Genomic DNA, 15,946 nt, shown 5'->3' with positions numbered 1-15,946 from the left:
TTGAAGACTTGCAGCCAAAAGGCCAACTTAACCAACTCAACAATGCATAGAAACACGGGAACTGGTGCAGAAAATAACAGCAAGTGCCAGTTTTGCTGCAGTCTTCTTTTCTGGCTGCGAAGGGCTGCAAAAAACTCCAGCAAGGCAATAGGACGGACTATATATGCACAACTCACAGCTGCTCCTTCAGCTTTATGGTAGTAAGTGGAAACTGAGGTAAGTGTATCAGCGCTTGTATCAATCTGATCAAGATTGATTTACTGGACGTTAAGAGAACAGATATGTCCCTCGATCTCCAGTGGAAAACCACACCCTTGGGTATCTGAACTCATGAATAGCTGTTGAGTGTCTTTAGCAGTAGCAGGCGCAGTGTGATTGGCTATAGACAGTTTCACTGTGAAGAAAGGATGTTGCCCACCTCTCCAGGTCGCTGTGCGGCAGCAGGTCATAGCAGCCTTCAGTGTAGTCGTTCTGCAGCGCCTGGCGTTCGGGGAAGTAGTCGGTGGTGAGGGGCAGACAGGCTGGTGTGGTCAGAGACTTCCAGTCCACCCCCACTGTGCAGCAGAAGCTGGGCACTGTCGGGGGCGCAGACAGCAGCAGGGCTTCAGGAGCACCCACACCATACATACACAAACACACAAAAAAAAATCCCCACAGCAAGACACATGCATGTACCCAGAGTAGGCGGTACATGTGTGTGGGGCGGGGGTGGATACAGAGAGGAAGGGGAAGCACAAATGGGGGGCAGATAAGAAAGAAAGGAAGGGAGAGGATGAGGACACGAAGATGGAAAAGAAAAGGCGAGGATGAAGACACAAACATAAATTTAAAAAAGACAGTAGACGAGAGGGGAAAGAAAAAACAAGGAAATTGTTACTTTTACTGGCCTTGTTCACCCCTGATGGTGATTTCTGAGGGGCCTGTAGTGGTGGAGCAGTGATCAAACATGCAGATTGTGGCCCCTGTGACAGTCAGTCTGTGATGAGCATCACTCACAAGCAAGTAAAAAATGTGTCCTGAGCTCAGCCAAGGTGTGAACTGCAAAGTGACTTTAAGTGAGTGAATTTAAGCAGAGAAATCACATCATGCAAACATACAGATGGTGAGCAAATTTCTTAAACATATAAAAATATTCCGAGCAAGACAGATTTGTTTTTACAGAAGCACCACAATTTACAATCCGTCCAGAGGAATACCGCCATACTACCGCCATGCAGGAATGAGACAAAAGACTTGTTGAATGCAAACAGGAAAATTATGGGCGGAGAATTTTAAGACCTGGTAATGGTTTATCATGAGAATTAAGATCAACAGGAGGCCCAGAGAAAGAGATAGAAAAGAATCAGGCAGTGAAAGTGAGGATACAGAGGGAGGAGGAGGAGGAGGAGAGGGTAATCCCAGGCCACATGACCTGTAAAGAGTATTTTATACCTGTGACCCCTGGAGACAGACGCCCAGTTCAGAAACCTGCCTGCCAAAGCTCTCACAGGTTTAAGACACCTCACAAGGATTGTTGCTATCATCAGTTTGGTGATTAAGAATTTCAACTTGATCCTGTTACGTTACGGCCGCATGACAATGTTTGCGACAACAGACATGTTTTTTGTTATTTGTAAGGGCAGGACGGACTCACTTGGATCGGCACCACTGACGGAAACGTCTTCAAATGTGGAGCCTCGGTTGGTTATAGTTCCTGTACAGAAATTAAAAACATTATAATCATTATTCAATTCAGTTTCTCAATTGATTACTCATTTAGTCTATGTAACATCAAATGGCAGTAAAAATAAATAAATAAATAAAAACACCCATCCTAGTTTCCCAGAATCCAAAGGGAATGTGTTAAAATGTCTAAACCAAAATATATGTCATTTACTAGAAGATATGACAAAGAAATCCTCACATTTGAGGAGACGGAACCAGTACATTTGGGCATTATTGCTTGTAAAATAAATTAAAAGATTAACCGATTGTCAGAATATTTCTGTGAACTAACTGATTAATCAATTAATCAAAAACACGCAGACAACTACAATTTCTTATATCAATTTAATTTCTAAATTCAGCATCAAAAAGGCTGTGAAAACTGTCAAAATATGGTCCTCTTTTAATATCTTTACATAATATAGACTATCCCAGGCAAAGTTTTTATTATTTGTGTCTTCTTATATATTTGTATACTGTTCTGTTTTATACTTCTTTAAGTCCCATGTACACTTTATTCATCTTTTTGCAATAAAGATTTAAGTGGGAAAAAACAAATTCCAATTATTCCGACACCACATGAATGCACCATCGGTCACTGCTCCCCCCTCCCTGCCTTTTATATTACCTTTAAACTGAATAAGATATATAAGGCTTCAGATAGACAAACAATAATTATTAGTAGATCAGTTCATCAGATTTGGCTCATCGCATGGGATTTGAAAGAAAGAAAAAATATCACCAGCCTCTGGTAATTTTTTATATGTACTTTTTCATCAACAAATTACCAAAAAGCTTCTCTGTCACACATCTGGTGTGCTTCTTTTATCATTGCAAATAAAGCAGAGCTACAACATTTACAGTAAGTATGAAGCAGAGTTAAAACACTAAGTATTTTTGAGTAGACACATCACCACTGTTGTTGCTCCCTGGACTTCCAGTGAACTCTTCTATCCCTCCACCGATGTAAAGGCTGTTCTCTCCTGCTTGTCTAAAGGCTGTTCGCCTAAAATAAAAAGATAAATAAAAGCATTTACCTCTCGCTGTCTTCAAGCTAACGTTCTTTACAAATTTTTGTTCCTTGTGGTAGGTAGGGTTTAACCTTCCAGTGGCCTCGTGATAGGCGAGCTCCAGGAGCTCAGCAGAGGTGTGGGCAGGATCCCTCTGCTGGCTGCCCTGCAGTTCAGCCATGTTCTGTCTGGTCTGGTGATGGATCTGGATTGCCTCTCCAGAAGGACCTGAAGAACAACAACGGTACACACAGTGTGACATGTGGATCCTCGAACTTAGTTTTGATTAAAAACTCTGTGTCCCCTCACCGACAGGGAAGGTGTGCATCCAACGCCGCCGGTTTGAGGTGAGCTTCATGGGCATCCTGGATGGGGTGAAGGGGTTTATGAGTGCTCTCTGAGGGGTGTAACCTCCAGGACGGATGTGCAGGGTGGACTCAGCACTTCCCACTGTGAACCTGCCCGGTGCACTGGAGTCCCGCTGAGAGTCCATCATCTTCTCCAACAACTCTGAACAGCAGAAAAACAAAACAAGACACCGATAATGGGAGGAGAGAGGAAAGAGGTGAAGCACATTTTATCACATGCCTTGTAGACATTGTCCCTTAAGCTCTGGAGGAGTTACCTCTGGTGCTGGTGTAACCCAGGGAGCTGCTGACTTCATACTGGACAAGAGGCATGCGGGGTATAAGCAGCATGTTGGACACGGGGCCCAGACTATCATCAGAGGCCAGGCTACGCTGTTCCTCAGGACCTCCAGAGCGAGGGGGAGGAGACGTGCCTATGCCTGTGCTGACATCCACAGCCCCAGCTCTTCCTCCCGCTCGTCTCTTTGTCTCGACCCATCCTGAGAGACGCACAATCATTACTGGTATTACCGGCACATTCGGTGTCAATGAACATTAACACACGTGAAAATCAACACACAAAGCTAAAATTAATTATTTTTGTGCATGAAGTCACCCGTCTGTCACGGTACGGTCTAGACCGGCTCTTTTATGAGCGCTATGAGATAACTGTTGTTGTTAATTTGCGCTATAAATAAACCTTTATTGAATTTATTTTCCCATAGTGGCTGCCTGTAGCTAAACTTTCCCTGTCTTTGCGACTGTAACTTCCACTAACCACAAAAAAACAAAAAAGGGGAGTTATTTATTTGCTATAACAACGCTGTTGACACAATGTACAGATAACTGCAACCCCTTCTGAAGCAAGAGAACTACACAACGATCAGTATTTATTGATTAATTAGGCTATAATCAAAACCCATGTTTGTGAGTCTAATTTTCGGGACAAACCGGACAGGAGTCGGGACAACTGATCGTAATTCGGGACTGTCTCGAATTTTTCGGGACGTCTGGTCACCCTATTCACCGGCTAATGCTGCATACAGAGTGACTGCTGGGTCTGCACCATCTACCTAAACTCCATAATACAAACTTACGTTCCTTCTCCACCACTACGCTCCTCCAACGAACGCCGCCTGGCTCTGCCGTCCCTTCACACAAAGCAATCCAGTCCCGGCTATTCTCATCTGTGACACCACGATGGTGGAACGAGCTACCACACGCCATCAGAGCAGGGGCGTCCCTCTCTAACTTCAAGAAGCTCCTGAAAACTCTTCCTCTTACATGCACTTCCTGTGTCTTCTTCTTCTATCCCCTTACAAGTCTCTTGCATTGACTGCACTGTTTTGTTAACTCTTACTTATTTCCCTAGGTATTTACACCATTGGTGCAATACGTGCTATTAGATCTTACTAGTAACTATTGTCACATGTAGATCTCGTGCTGTATTGATTGTTTTTTGATGCTTGTATGTTGTTACTCAAATGTAAGTCGCTTTGGATTAAAGCGTCTGCCAAATGAGTAAATGTAGGCTAAATGTAATAAAACAAAAAGATGAAACAGGAGGGTACAAGTTAAAGTGCAGGATAAGGTATTAGTCAAAACCCTCGCATTTGATTTAATTAAAGCCAGTAGCAAAAAGAAAAGTCTTCAGTCTTGATTTAAAAGAACTGTCAGCAGACCTGCAGTTTTCTGGGAGTTTGTTCCAGATATGTGGAGCATAAAAACTGAACTTCTCCTTCTTTAGTTTTGACTCTGGTGACAGAAAGCAGACCTGATCCCAGACGACCTGAGAGGTCTGGATGGTTCATAACGAAGCAGAAGATCTCAATTCTCAGACAGACAGGAAGCCAGTATTAAAGACCTCAGAACTGGAGTGATGTGATCCACTTTTTTGGTCTTAGTGCAGCTGCGTTCTAAATCAGCTGCAGCTGTCTGATATTTTAGGGAGACCGATAAAGACACCGTTAAGGTAGTCGAGTCGACTGGAGATAAATGCATGGACAAATTTTTCCAGGTCCTGCTGAGACAAAAGTCCTTTAACAACTACAACACCGGTCTCCCCTCGCATTTCCACCTGCAACCACAGCGCTGTACTTTATTTCCCTAGAAGAAGCTTAATTTCCATAGGACATCTTGCAATGGAGGGAGTACTTAAAAAAAATGGCAACTCCACCTCCTTTCATATAGACAGTTGGGAGGGGTAGACGCAATAAGAACAGCTGCGCTGTTATCTAAGCAGTCTGATACCTGAAGTTGCTGCTCCTCTGAATTCGTGAAGGACCAGGTAGTCTGAAGACCTGAGCATCGTAGGCGTCGTAGTCCACCTGTATAGGCAGGCTGTTTTCAGAGTCCTTTGGAGCACAGAGAGCTGAACAAGGTCATGAAGTGGAGGGTTGGAGAATGAGAAAAATGAATGATGTGCTTCACGCTTTGCTAAATTAACAAGACTAAGTCTGCAGCCCAGCGAGCAGCTGCGTGAGGCTGAAGAGTGACGCTTTTGAGCTAAGTTCAGCATGCTAACCACATCCTCGATGCTAACATGATGCCAATGATAATGCTAACAGGCTGATGCTAAGCAGGTGTAATCTGTACCATGATCACTATCTTAGTACAGCGTCTTAGCATGCTAACATTTGGCAATTAGCATATAGAGGCTGATGTGAATATCTTTAGTCTTCAGGTATTTGGTCATAAACCAAACAAAGTATTGGGCAAATTAAAATCTTGTGCGCTGGATGTGAAGTTAAAGTTAGTATAATTCATCTGGAAGGAGATATGCACGGCAATCCATCCAGCAGTGGCTGAAACATTTCACTAAAAACCTCAAATGTCAACCTCATGGTCATGATAGAGGGAAAGTCATGAATGTGTACAAAGTATGTGCCAGTCCATGCTTGTCATTAGGATTCAACCTCTGGGCAAATTGTACCATATTTCAATCCATGTGATAGTTGACATTTCATTATTGACTACTGGCTAGCATGCCTAAACATGAAGTCATTATCTAAATCACGCTTCAAGAAATTAAATGGAGCGCAGAGAGATAAAGGGTCACAACTTACTTTGGTCCTTGCTGCTCTTGAATTTCTCAGCATGAGGCTTTAAAAAAAAAAAGACAAAGGTAATTTTAATGAAATGATAAAACATCAAATGTTTTTTATTTAAGTGAAACAACAGCTCTGCAAATACGCGAATGTACCTTACGGCCAGCCAGCTTGATCCGAGGGGTGAAGGAGCTACATGAGTTCTGACTTTTGGAGGTGTAGAAGCTGCGAGTGTGGAAGAAAAAGATGCCATCAGTTTCACCTTTGCATAAAATTTGAATTCATCTTCTTATCAGTCAGTCAGTTTTCTTGCCTGTGGTTGATCCAGTGAGGAAGGTTATAGTCGTCTCCCACACGAGAGTCTCCAGGTGTAGTCCTGTTGTGCAGCTACAGAGAGAATAACCATCAGTAACCAACAGGTATCTCGCCTCACGCACCTACAAAGACTGACACTCTGAACGTGTTACCTTGAATAACGGTACTGCGTGCAGTGGCTGCTCCCCCATACACACCAAGTCTACCCCAATACCTGAAGAGGGAAAAGCGTGTGTCAGCAACATCTTTAAATTCACACAGCGATCCTTTAATTCTGTTTACAAGTAAGTTATGCTACGTGTTAGTTTTATCACACTCACCGTTGTCGATCATCCGCTGTTTGGTGAGAATCATAAGCAGACGGTCGACTTCAAACACTCCCACCCCCGGCGTGATGACCACCGACATCTGGCCAGTGCGGTCAAAGTTACGGTTGATGTAGTGCTTGTCAAACACTGTCGGAGACACAGTGATTGTCATATGTGACCACTGATATATTCAAATGTTTTACTGCAAAAGCTCCTTTTGTTATTATCCCCCACACAGAAATAAACAAACACTGTCCGGGGAACTTAAAAGAGGGCATTTTAGTTCTAAAAAGATCATAACATTGTCAAGTCAGGTTTATTTAAAGTGTAAAATCACATACATATGGATAAGTATGTGTATATTTATTAGTATAAATATGTATCAATAATTTCTTTTAATTTATTTATATATTTTTTTTATTCTTCTTCTACCACCTTCATTTTAATGTAAGATTTGTCCTCACCAGCTGTGATGTCGACTACCCCCAATGTTGGTTGAAAAGTGTAAAAATAAAATAAAATATATATATAAAAAAAGTATAAAATCACCCTGACGTTGTCACTCAGTACACTTTACAAAATAAAATACAGAGACACACAAAAGTTATTAATAGCAACGTTAGATATATAAAAAAAAAACACACACACATTATAAAAGGTACACAAAATAAAATAGTACAATAAAACACGTAATGGTGAAAAAAAACAAGATAGTAAATAATTATAAAATTGCTAAGAAATCAAAAAAATACCATAGGCCTAACTATAAGCTGTGTTGAAACGAAAAGTGTTAAGCCTGCTCTTCCATATGGAGATGTGACTTCACATCCTTGATAGCTGAAGCCTCTGGCTCCCATTCTACTTCCAGAGACCCTAAGTACCACAAGTAACCCTGCATTTTGGGAGCTCCGTGGTGCAGGAGGGCAGTTCGGTAGAATGAGCTGTCTAAGATACACACTTGATTTGTCTAAGTCAGATGGCTGAAGCCTCGTATTAACTTCAGTTAAACTGTGGAATACATCTTTGCACAGAAAAAGAACAAGGGGTTCTACACTGAAATCACTTTAGAAAGGGAACTTTTAATGGCCAGTCCGAACAGGAAGAATTGTAATTTTCCACATATGTTATCTGTGTATGCTTAGTATAGCTGCAAAATGTACACAACAAACATGCAATAACTTTAATCTTGACTAATCTTTACCTGAATAAAGCTGCTTTTAAGAATTTATTTTATTTTCTGAGAGCTATTAGACTACTTACCATTAAAGGACAGGTTTATGGCCTCCAGGTAGTTTCCCTGAGCAGCAGTGGAGTTGTAACCAACAGGAAAACCATCTAGCATGAAAGTGAATAAACATTATTTTATTGACAACATTTTGGCACCTGATCCATTAATCAGCCAGATGCTCGACTCGTTCACTACCTGCTTCTTTCAGCCGCACCAGGACAGGATACTGAATGAAGAGCTTCTTGATAGTGACCAGTAATGACGTCCACTCGTCCCGTCTCTCGTTCTGAGCCACGACCCTGATCGACAAAAAGCCTCCGTCACCCGGTCTGCATTCATTTATTAAACCTTTATTTAACCGGGCAGGACACTTCAAAACAACTTCTTATTTACAAGAGCGGCCTGGCAATAGGGGGTTAGCCTCTGAAGGGGAGGGGGGAGTGGATAACAGACAAGGCAAGAGGTTAAAAAAGGAGGTACAGTAGGGGAATAAACAATGCAGTGTAGCAGACAGAATAAATAACTTTGAGTGAGTGCTAGTGTATATATATATATATATATATATATGTCCTCATGCCTTGAAGTGAGGACAACCAGTGGAAACTCAGACTGATAAATAACTGAACTGATTCTGATTCAAATTAGATACTGATTGTTTTACTAGTTTTTTTTATTTTTTATGAATTCATTAATTGTTGTTCTATTAATGTACACACGCACACGTTTACGGTTTTATCTATTTTATTAAAATGTTTAATATATTATTATAATAACACAAACGCACGTTTACGGTTTTATTTATTATTTTATTTAAATTTTCAATATATTATTATAATAACACACACGCACGTTTATGGTTTTATCAATTATTTTATTAAAATTTTCAATATATTATTATAATAACACACACGCCCATTTATGGTTTTATTTATTTATTTATTTAAATTTTCAATATATTATTATAATACACACACGCACATATCTATGTATTTATTAAATACATAGATAATGTGTTAATTTTAACATATTCTTATATGCTATTATTTTAACACACACACGTTACTGTTTCATTTATCTAGTTACACACACACACACACACACACACACACACACACACACACACACACACACACACACACACACACACACACACACACACACACACACACACACACACACACACACACACACACACACACACACACACTTAAATAGCCACTATAGTGTCTTAAGCTAAGGAAAGGCTAAAGGACAGTTTTCCACAAGCATAAAAACATTTCATGAATTATTATAGTTGCTTGTGGAGGACGCACTTGCACGTGTGTTTGGAAATGTCCACAATATCGTTCTTAAAAGCTGTTAATAGAAATAAAATGGTCAAGTTTTAGGGATTTTTGTGAGTCATTCCAATCATTGGATGCGGAGAATCAGAAGGCCATATGCGACCAAACAAAATATTTCCTTTTAGATCTTTTAGTTGTGTATGGTTAGACGACTGCATATTATACACAGAGGAGCAATTTTTCAGGTATGGTGGAGGAAAACCAAGGAGTGGTTTGGAAATGAAAGTGAGCCAATTAGGTTTTCCTCTAGTATGCAGGGGTGGCCAGCCTATGGAGGAGTATAGATTGCGGTGATGGGTTTTGTAAGGGGCATTGGTGGCAAACCCGATGGCAGAGTAGTACAGAATATCTAGCCGCTCAAGGGTATCTTTACAAGCAAGTCTGCACAGGACATCTCTGTAGTCCAGCATGGGAAGTATGGTTATCTTGAAAGGGGGAAGTTTGGAAGATGGAGTGAATGATGTCCAGTTTCAATTCAGATGAGCTTATAGTAAGGAAAATAATAAAAGCTACATACAGTAACTATAGTTACCTGTAAAAGTCTTCATAAAAACGTCCCTCGTGATCCTGTCTGATGGACCCTCTCAGAATCTCAGGAAATTCATCTGATAAAAACGCAAACTGTATTAATGATAAATGTATTCACATGCATCATAAGTTAATCGCTGTGATAATGAAGACTCACCAATAGTTTTGGCGTTGTAGAAAGTACGTGAGAAAAGTACAACTGTCACCTCATGACTGCAGTTCTTCTCCTGTTTTTAAACATTAAATATTAAAACACTGTTTTAGTTTACAACCATAACAACAGAGGCAGACTAAAAGAAAAAACTGCTTACCTTCCACTTGGCAAAAAGGTCAGACAGGAAACCATTTACAGCCTTCTCAAAGTAGAGGTCACCTGAGAGCAAAAGACATTCCCCTCCAGAGGTCAAGATCAGAACTTTCATTGAAAACAAATCTAAACTAACAAACTTATGAAGTTATGAAGTCCAACTAACCGTAGATGTCAAAGTCCCACATCTCACAACTCATCTGGATAAAGATGTAAACCATTGCAGATGTGGATCTGAACACCACCTGGGTCACAAGGTCACAAGACATGTAACAGAAATGAATGATGTTATGGAAGAAATGTATGTCCTCTTACATGTAATCTTTTCTGTATGTTCTTTAACTATTATTATTATTATTACTATTATTATTATGTCTTATAGATATATGTATTGTGTTTTTATCTTCTATACTCCTTATGTTAGTCTGTCCACATTTACTAGAGTTTAGGTCAGAGCTGTCAGATTGTTTTGGTGTTCATTCAAGGCCGAGAGAGGATCTCTGTTCCCCAAAACATAGAAACCTAGACTGCGTAAATGATGATGCATCCCTTTGCTCGGGGCCAGACGCCCGAAGCTGCCCTAGGCGGCAGGTCTCTAGACCAGTATATGTGTTTTAGTACTTCTCTGTTAATAAATTCTTCAAAGACAACAGTTTGTTGTAACTCAATTATTTGCTTAATCCCTCACCAACATGATACAATTTCCACGACAAATGACTCTAGCATAAACAAACGCTATAGTGACTATTTACAGCAAGATTATAAAAGGAGCCAGGTGCACGTGTATCAGCTCACGTATGATCTTTTAATATCAGTATGCAATCAAAACGTTTTAAAAGTTTTAAGAAATGAGAAAACAGGCGGAGTTTGGACCAGGTCCTTTGTAAAATCTCGATTATAAGGTTCACTCAAACCTTTCCTTGACTCTTGTGTATTTTAAGTACATTGGTTACTCGTGGATTAGGGATATGTGGACCCAAGTTAAGTGGCCATAAGTCAGGCTAAGATAGACTCTTGCAGATTAGTGGACTTTTACTGTCTATTTGGTCGTAGTAAAAAAGCCACGATAGATAGTGAATACTTGAGTTATATGGATTGGTGTCTGTGTTGTCAGTGCATTTCAGCCTCTGCTTTTCAAACTGCTCTTACCCTTGTGTCTTCACTGATGTACCCGCATGTCACTTTCTCTCCCTTCACCCAGAGTTCACTGGCCTGGGCTCTGGAGAATGAAAAATGTGGTAAGCATGCATGTAGCGCAGGGCTGTCCCAGACTAAGGATCTACATAGTCGAATCAGAATTGTCACGTCTTGCCTATAGTGGAATGATGGTCGATTCATGTGCTGCGTTTGTGTGCGGCGATTGCAAGCGTAACTTACTCTGTACATTTCCAGCTACACTGAGTCTTATTGTTGACCCTTTTCTCTCTGCTCGCCTGCCATTCACCGGTCTTGTGCAGAGTTTTGCGTGCATGCTGTGCAGCCAACAACTTCGCATTATTATTTGACTACTATTTAAAAACGATGTAATATTCTTTGTGTGGTTCATCAACGGTGATTTATTTACAGCATTGTATGTTGAAATGTGTATTGTAATAGGCAGCATATTAACATATTGGGAGAAAACCGGTGGTTCTATGTAAAGTCAGACGTTGAGCACCCCCATATCAACAAAATGGCACAATCCTTGTTTCGCTTCGACTGTGAGATTGATAGTCGAATCAGGCTCCGCCCATCGAAGCATCGAACTTTGACTATTAGGGGTCAGACCTAATGTAGTGACAGAAAAATCCTACAGCCTGCAGTCATCAACACCACTGTGTACGTAAAGACAAGGCAAGCGACGGCTATGATAAATAAGGTTTAATTTTTGCCTCTCATCTTTGGATATATAAAGTTTCAGCCCCATAACTGTCCCCTTTACCTTTTTTCTCACTGTACTGTTTGTTGGCTGCTTTCAGTGCTGCTCAATCAGTGTACGTTTATTCCACATTTAAGTCACTTTAAATGCATTTACGTAAAGTGGGTGTGGAGAATGAAACGTATACTTTGTACCTGATTCCTGCAAACTCCACTTTCTGTGTCACATATGCACATGTGCTGACCTGGGAAAAATAGATTGCAACAATTAAATCCTCACGTAAATGTGTGTAAATAACATAACTATACACCGCACACCTTCACATGCCCTACCAAGCTCTTCTTTAGTCTCCACATGTCTCCTCTGCCGATGTACTGGTCCTTGAAAGTCAGCTCCACCAGGTCCAGTGTTACATCCTGCCAAGAGAGAAAAAAAACAACGATGATGCGAGATTCTGTTCGAATGACAAACGATGGAGACGCAGAGGAGGTCACGGTGAACATACCTTTGGGTTGACGATGTTTACAATGACATCCTGGTAGGCTCGTAGTTTGAAGGCTTGTGCTACAGTCTGGTCCACACTGATTGTCTCTGAACAAAAAGTCCATCACTTGTAGTTAACGGGCAAGGTAACTATCATAAACCGTTTCATTTTCTAGTATATATGGACTGAATATTACAATGTACTTGTCTGTGTGTTGTGTATATGAGGTGGACAAAATAACAGAAACACCCTATAATTTAATAAACACCACTATGTGCAGCCGTCAGTCATCCAGGCTTTTGTTTCATCTAGGCTGGATTATTGTAATTCAGAGTATTCAGGACGGAGACAAAAAACTACCCCACGACTTCAGCTAGTGCAAAACACAGCCGCTCGACATTTAACTAACACACGAAGACAAGATCGCATCAGTCCTGTTTTAGCCTCCCTTCACAGGCAACTTGTTTTAAAATTGATTTTAAGGTTTTATCGATCACTTTTAAAGCACTTCGTGGTTATGCTCCTAGCTGCATTGCTGAATTGATGCTCCTCTATGAGCCAGAGTGCAATCTCAGATCCACAGGCAGTCCCGGCCCGAGACTAAAGGTGACCGGGCTGTTTGCAGGCAGAGCCCCTCGGCTCTGGAACGCCCTTCCTGACAACCTGAAGCTTGCAGGATCTATGACATCTTTAAATCACTTCTAAAATCATACTTAACTTTAGTGCATCCTTCCATTTCTAGCTTGTCCTATTTGTCCATTTAACTGTATTGATTTAATCTCTCTTTAAAATATCTGCTTTGAAATGTTTTAATTTTTATTCAAGCATGTAAATCACTTTGTAACTGCAACAGATAGTAATTTTCATTATTACAGATTATTATTAATCCGCCAAATACTTTCTCAATTCATCAATTAATGTTTGGTCTATAAAATGACAATGAAAAGGACTATCACAGTTGGTGATGTCTTCTGATTGCTTGTCTTAACCAACCAACACGTCAGCACCCAAATATATTCAGGTTAGATAGATCACAACTGTTTATCAGGACATCAATATCAATATAGCATCATGCTGCTGCATACAGTGTCCTAACATATTTACCTTTCTGAAGGTCCTCTTTTAGGCTCTTCACCTGCAGCAGGAGAGGACTGGGGATTTCAAAAGAGACAATACCAGATTATAGGCTCAGTAATGAAACAATATGTAAAATACATCACCCATAATGCGAGCTGACCTGTATTCATCTGTCGGGTGTGCGATCTCGATTATATCCCTCAGACTGACTTGAGGGAAAACCTTTGGGTTGACAACCAACTCATCGTCTGCTGAAAAGAAAAGTTAATTTGATGACTTTCAAACGAGAAACATTTATTTAGGATACAAGAATTTTAAGTTCTTGCTTACCACTTCCACCAAAACCTTTCTTGTGCAGCACAAGCTTGTATGACTTATTGGTCTTCATAATGAACCAGCTGAGGAAACAAAACCTTTGGTTAATTTGAGACTTGCCAAAGTTGCACAGTGGTGGACAGTACATTTACTTTAATTTGAGGTATTTGAGTATTTTCATGCCACTTTCTACTTCTACTCCACCACATCTCAGAGGGAGATATTGTACTTTTTACTTCACTACATTTATCTGACAGCTTTAGTTACTAGTTACTTTGCAAATTAAGATTTTTACACACAAAACATACTAAAAGACTAAAATATAGGATGTTTTGTTATAAATTATACTCGTCAACAGTTTATACAAGCACAGGTAAAACGATTAGTCTGTTGACATACGATTAATTGGCAACTATTTAAATCGTCATTTTTCACAAACATTTCATGTTTTCAGCTTCACATGTGAAGATTTGCTGCTTTTCCTTTTAATTATTTAATTTATTTAAATGTTTGTTAATGATGTTTAGGTTTGGACTGTTGGTTTAACAAAACAAAGCATTATGAAGGCATCACTTTGGACTCCAGGTGAATTGTGAGGGCATTTCTCACTATTTTCAGATTTATTTTTTATTTTTTTATTTTTTTTACAAACAATCGATAAATGGAAAAAATTATTAGATTAATTCATAATGAAAATAATTGGTTGCGCTCCGATACAAAATAGTTCATGAGCTCGAGCTCAACAACTTCAACAGTAAAGTTGTGCTTTTACATAAGAGGAATAATGATAATCTTGATATAATATATAGGCAACTGGTCTAACAGTCACAGGGAATATTTTTCTGCATTGAGTACTTTTACTTTTAATACTTAAAGTATATTTTCCACATTATACTTGCATACATTTACTTGCAACAGAGTATTTGAAAGCAAACTAATATATATGCCTTGGTATGTATTTGTTCTGTATTTTAAAGCTTAACAAAATTCCCATTATTGGCGTTTTCAATCCAATAACAACTGGCTTTCAGGCCAAATACTGCGATATACTTCATTCATTTAATATTATTTACTCTTTGTCTTCTACATGTTGATATGTGTAAAGTTACAAGTCTATGTAGAAAAGTGATGAGCTAAGAAAACTAATCTGAAAGTTGGCTTCTGAGTGAAATAAAAGTAGCTGAAACTGATTTACTGAAGTTTCCAGCCAGGCTTTTTTAAAGCAGTAACGTTACCTTCAGAAACACAGACACACAAAACATTCAGGCCTATATATTTATATACATTACGCATTATGGTATACATTATGGTATATAAATGTATATATATACCTCAGCAGTCTCTCCCCAACAGCTCAAACTGCCCTGGGATGTATGCTAACCTAGCATGTGGCTAATTCTAAACAATTGACAGCCAGTGAACTAACGTTAACTACTTATCATTCTTCTTTTAGTTTTATGGCGGCTTGCCAACAGTTAACTACCTGAAACGAAACCACATCCATAGAGTTGAAATAAGTTTTAAAACCACCGTTTTGAGGGTGGAAAAATAGAAAGCAAGTTTGCTAGCTAACTAGCTCGCTCACACTGGTCGTACTTCCTCCAAAACAATGAATGCTGTGATTTGATTGGTTCGCGGTTGTCCAGAGAGTGTATTACGGAAGCAAGAGGACTCACCCCTCTAACCCCCATCTTCGCTTCTTTTAGATAAAAAGACAAACGTGTTACACAAATTCTTTAAGGTACATATGTGTAGTGGGGGGAGAATTATTCAAGTCCTTTACTTACGTAAAAGTAGTAATATTACACTGAGAAAATACTCCATTACAAGTAAAAGTCTGACTTTAGTATGGAAGTATGATCAAGGGAGATTGGAGAGAGCGTTCTTGCACAGCCATTTTTCACATTTTTGAAAATGAATAGGAAAGAAAAGTTCAGTAAACCACTTTATTAGAGTTTGACAAAAATACTGGTCCCATAAATATGCAGCGGCTAACATAAGCTGTTCATTCCATTGAATCAAAATGCTGTGGCCATTATATATGTTGAGTTTATAGTCAATTTACACTTTTATTA

The 15,946-nt window shown here is 39.6% G+C and overlaps 1 protein-coding gene across 1 annotated transcript; it reads right to left on the bottom strand.

The window, feature by feature from the left end:
* Positions 1–198: 198 nt before the first annotated feature.
* On the bottom strand, positions 199–15,472 carry LOC119898420 (GATOR complex protein DEPDC5-like). Its single transcript, XM_038712597.1, is given in 27 exon segments — positions 199–602; positions 1,634–1,693; positions 2,619–2,710; positions 2,807–2,942; positions 3,024–3,224; positions 3,340–3,518; positions 3,520–3,561; positions 5,312–5,432; positions 6,127–6,163; positions 6,264–6,333; positions 6,422–6,495; positions 6,576–6,637; positions 6,744–6,878; positions 7,992–8,066; positions 8,155–8,258; positions 9,835–9,907; positions 9,988–10,057; positions 10,142–10,203; positions 10,304–10,382; positions 11,287–11,356; positions 12,190–12,239; positions 12,328–12,411; positions 12,501–12,586; positions 13,584–13,630; positions 13,717–13,804; positions 13,887–13,954; positions 15,203–15,472. Coding segments are annotated over 26 exon segments (2,406 nt in total). The 5' UTR covers positions 13,945–13,954; positions 15,203–15,472; the 3' UTR covers positions 199–351.
* Between the last annotated feature and the right edge of the window lie 474 nt (positions 15,473–15,946).

The sequence above is a fragment of the Micropterus salmoides genome, unplaced genomic scaffold (genome assembly GCF_014851395.1).
Source record: "Micropterus salmoides isolate LMB-PRFRI ecotype aquatic unplaced genomic scaffold, ASM1485139v1 Ms_hic_scaffold_1115, whole genome shotgun sequence".
In the NCBI taxonomy this organism is placed as follows: domain Eukaryota; kingdom Metazoa; phylum Chordata; class Actinopteri; order Centrarchiformes; family Centrarchidae; genus Micropterus; species Micropterus salmoides.
The sequence above is the reverse complement of the archived record's forward strand: the minus strand, read 5'-3'. Positions and strand labels throughout refer to the sequence as shown.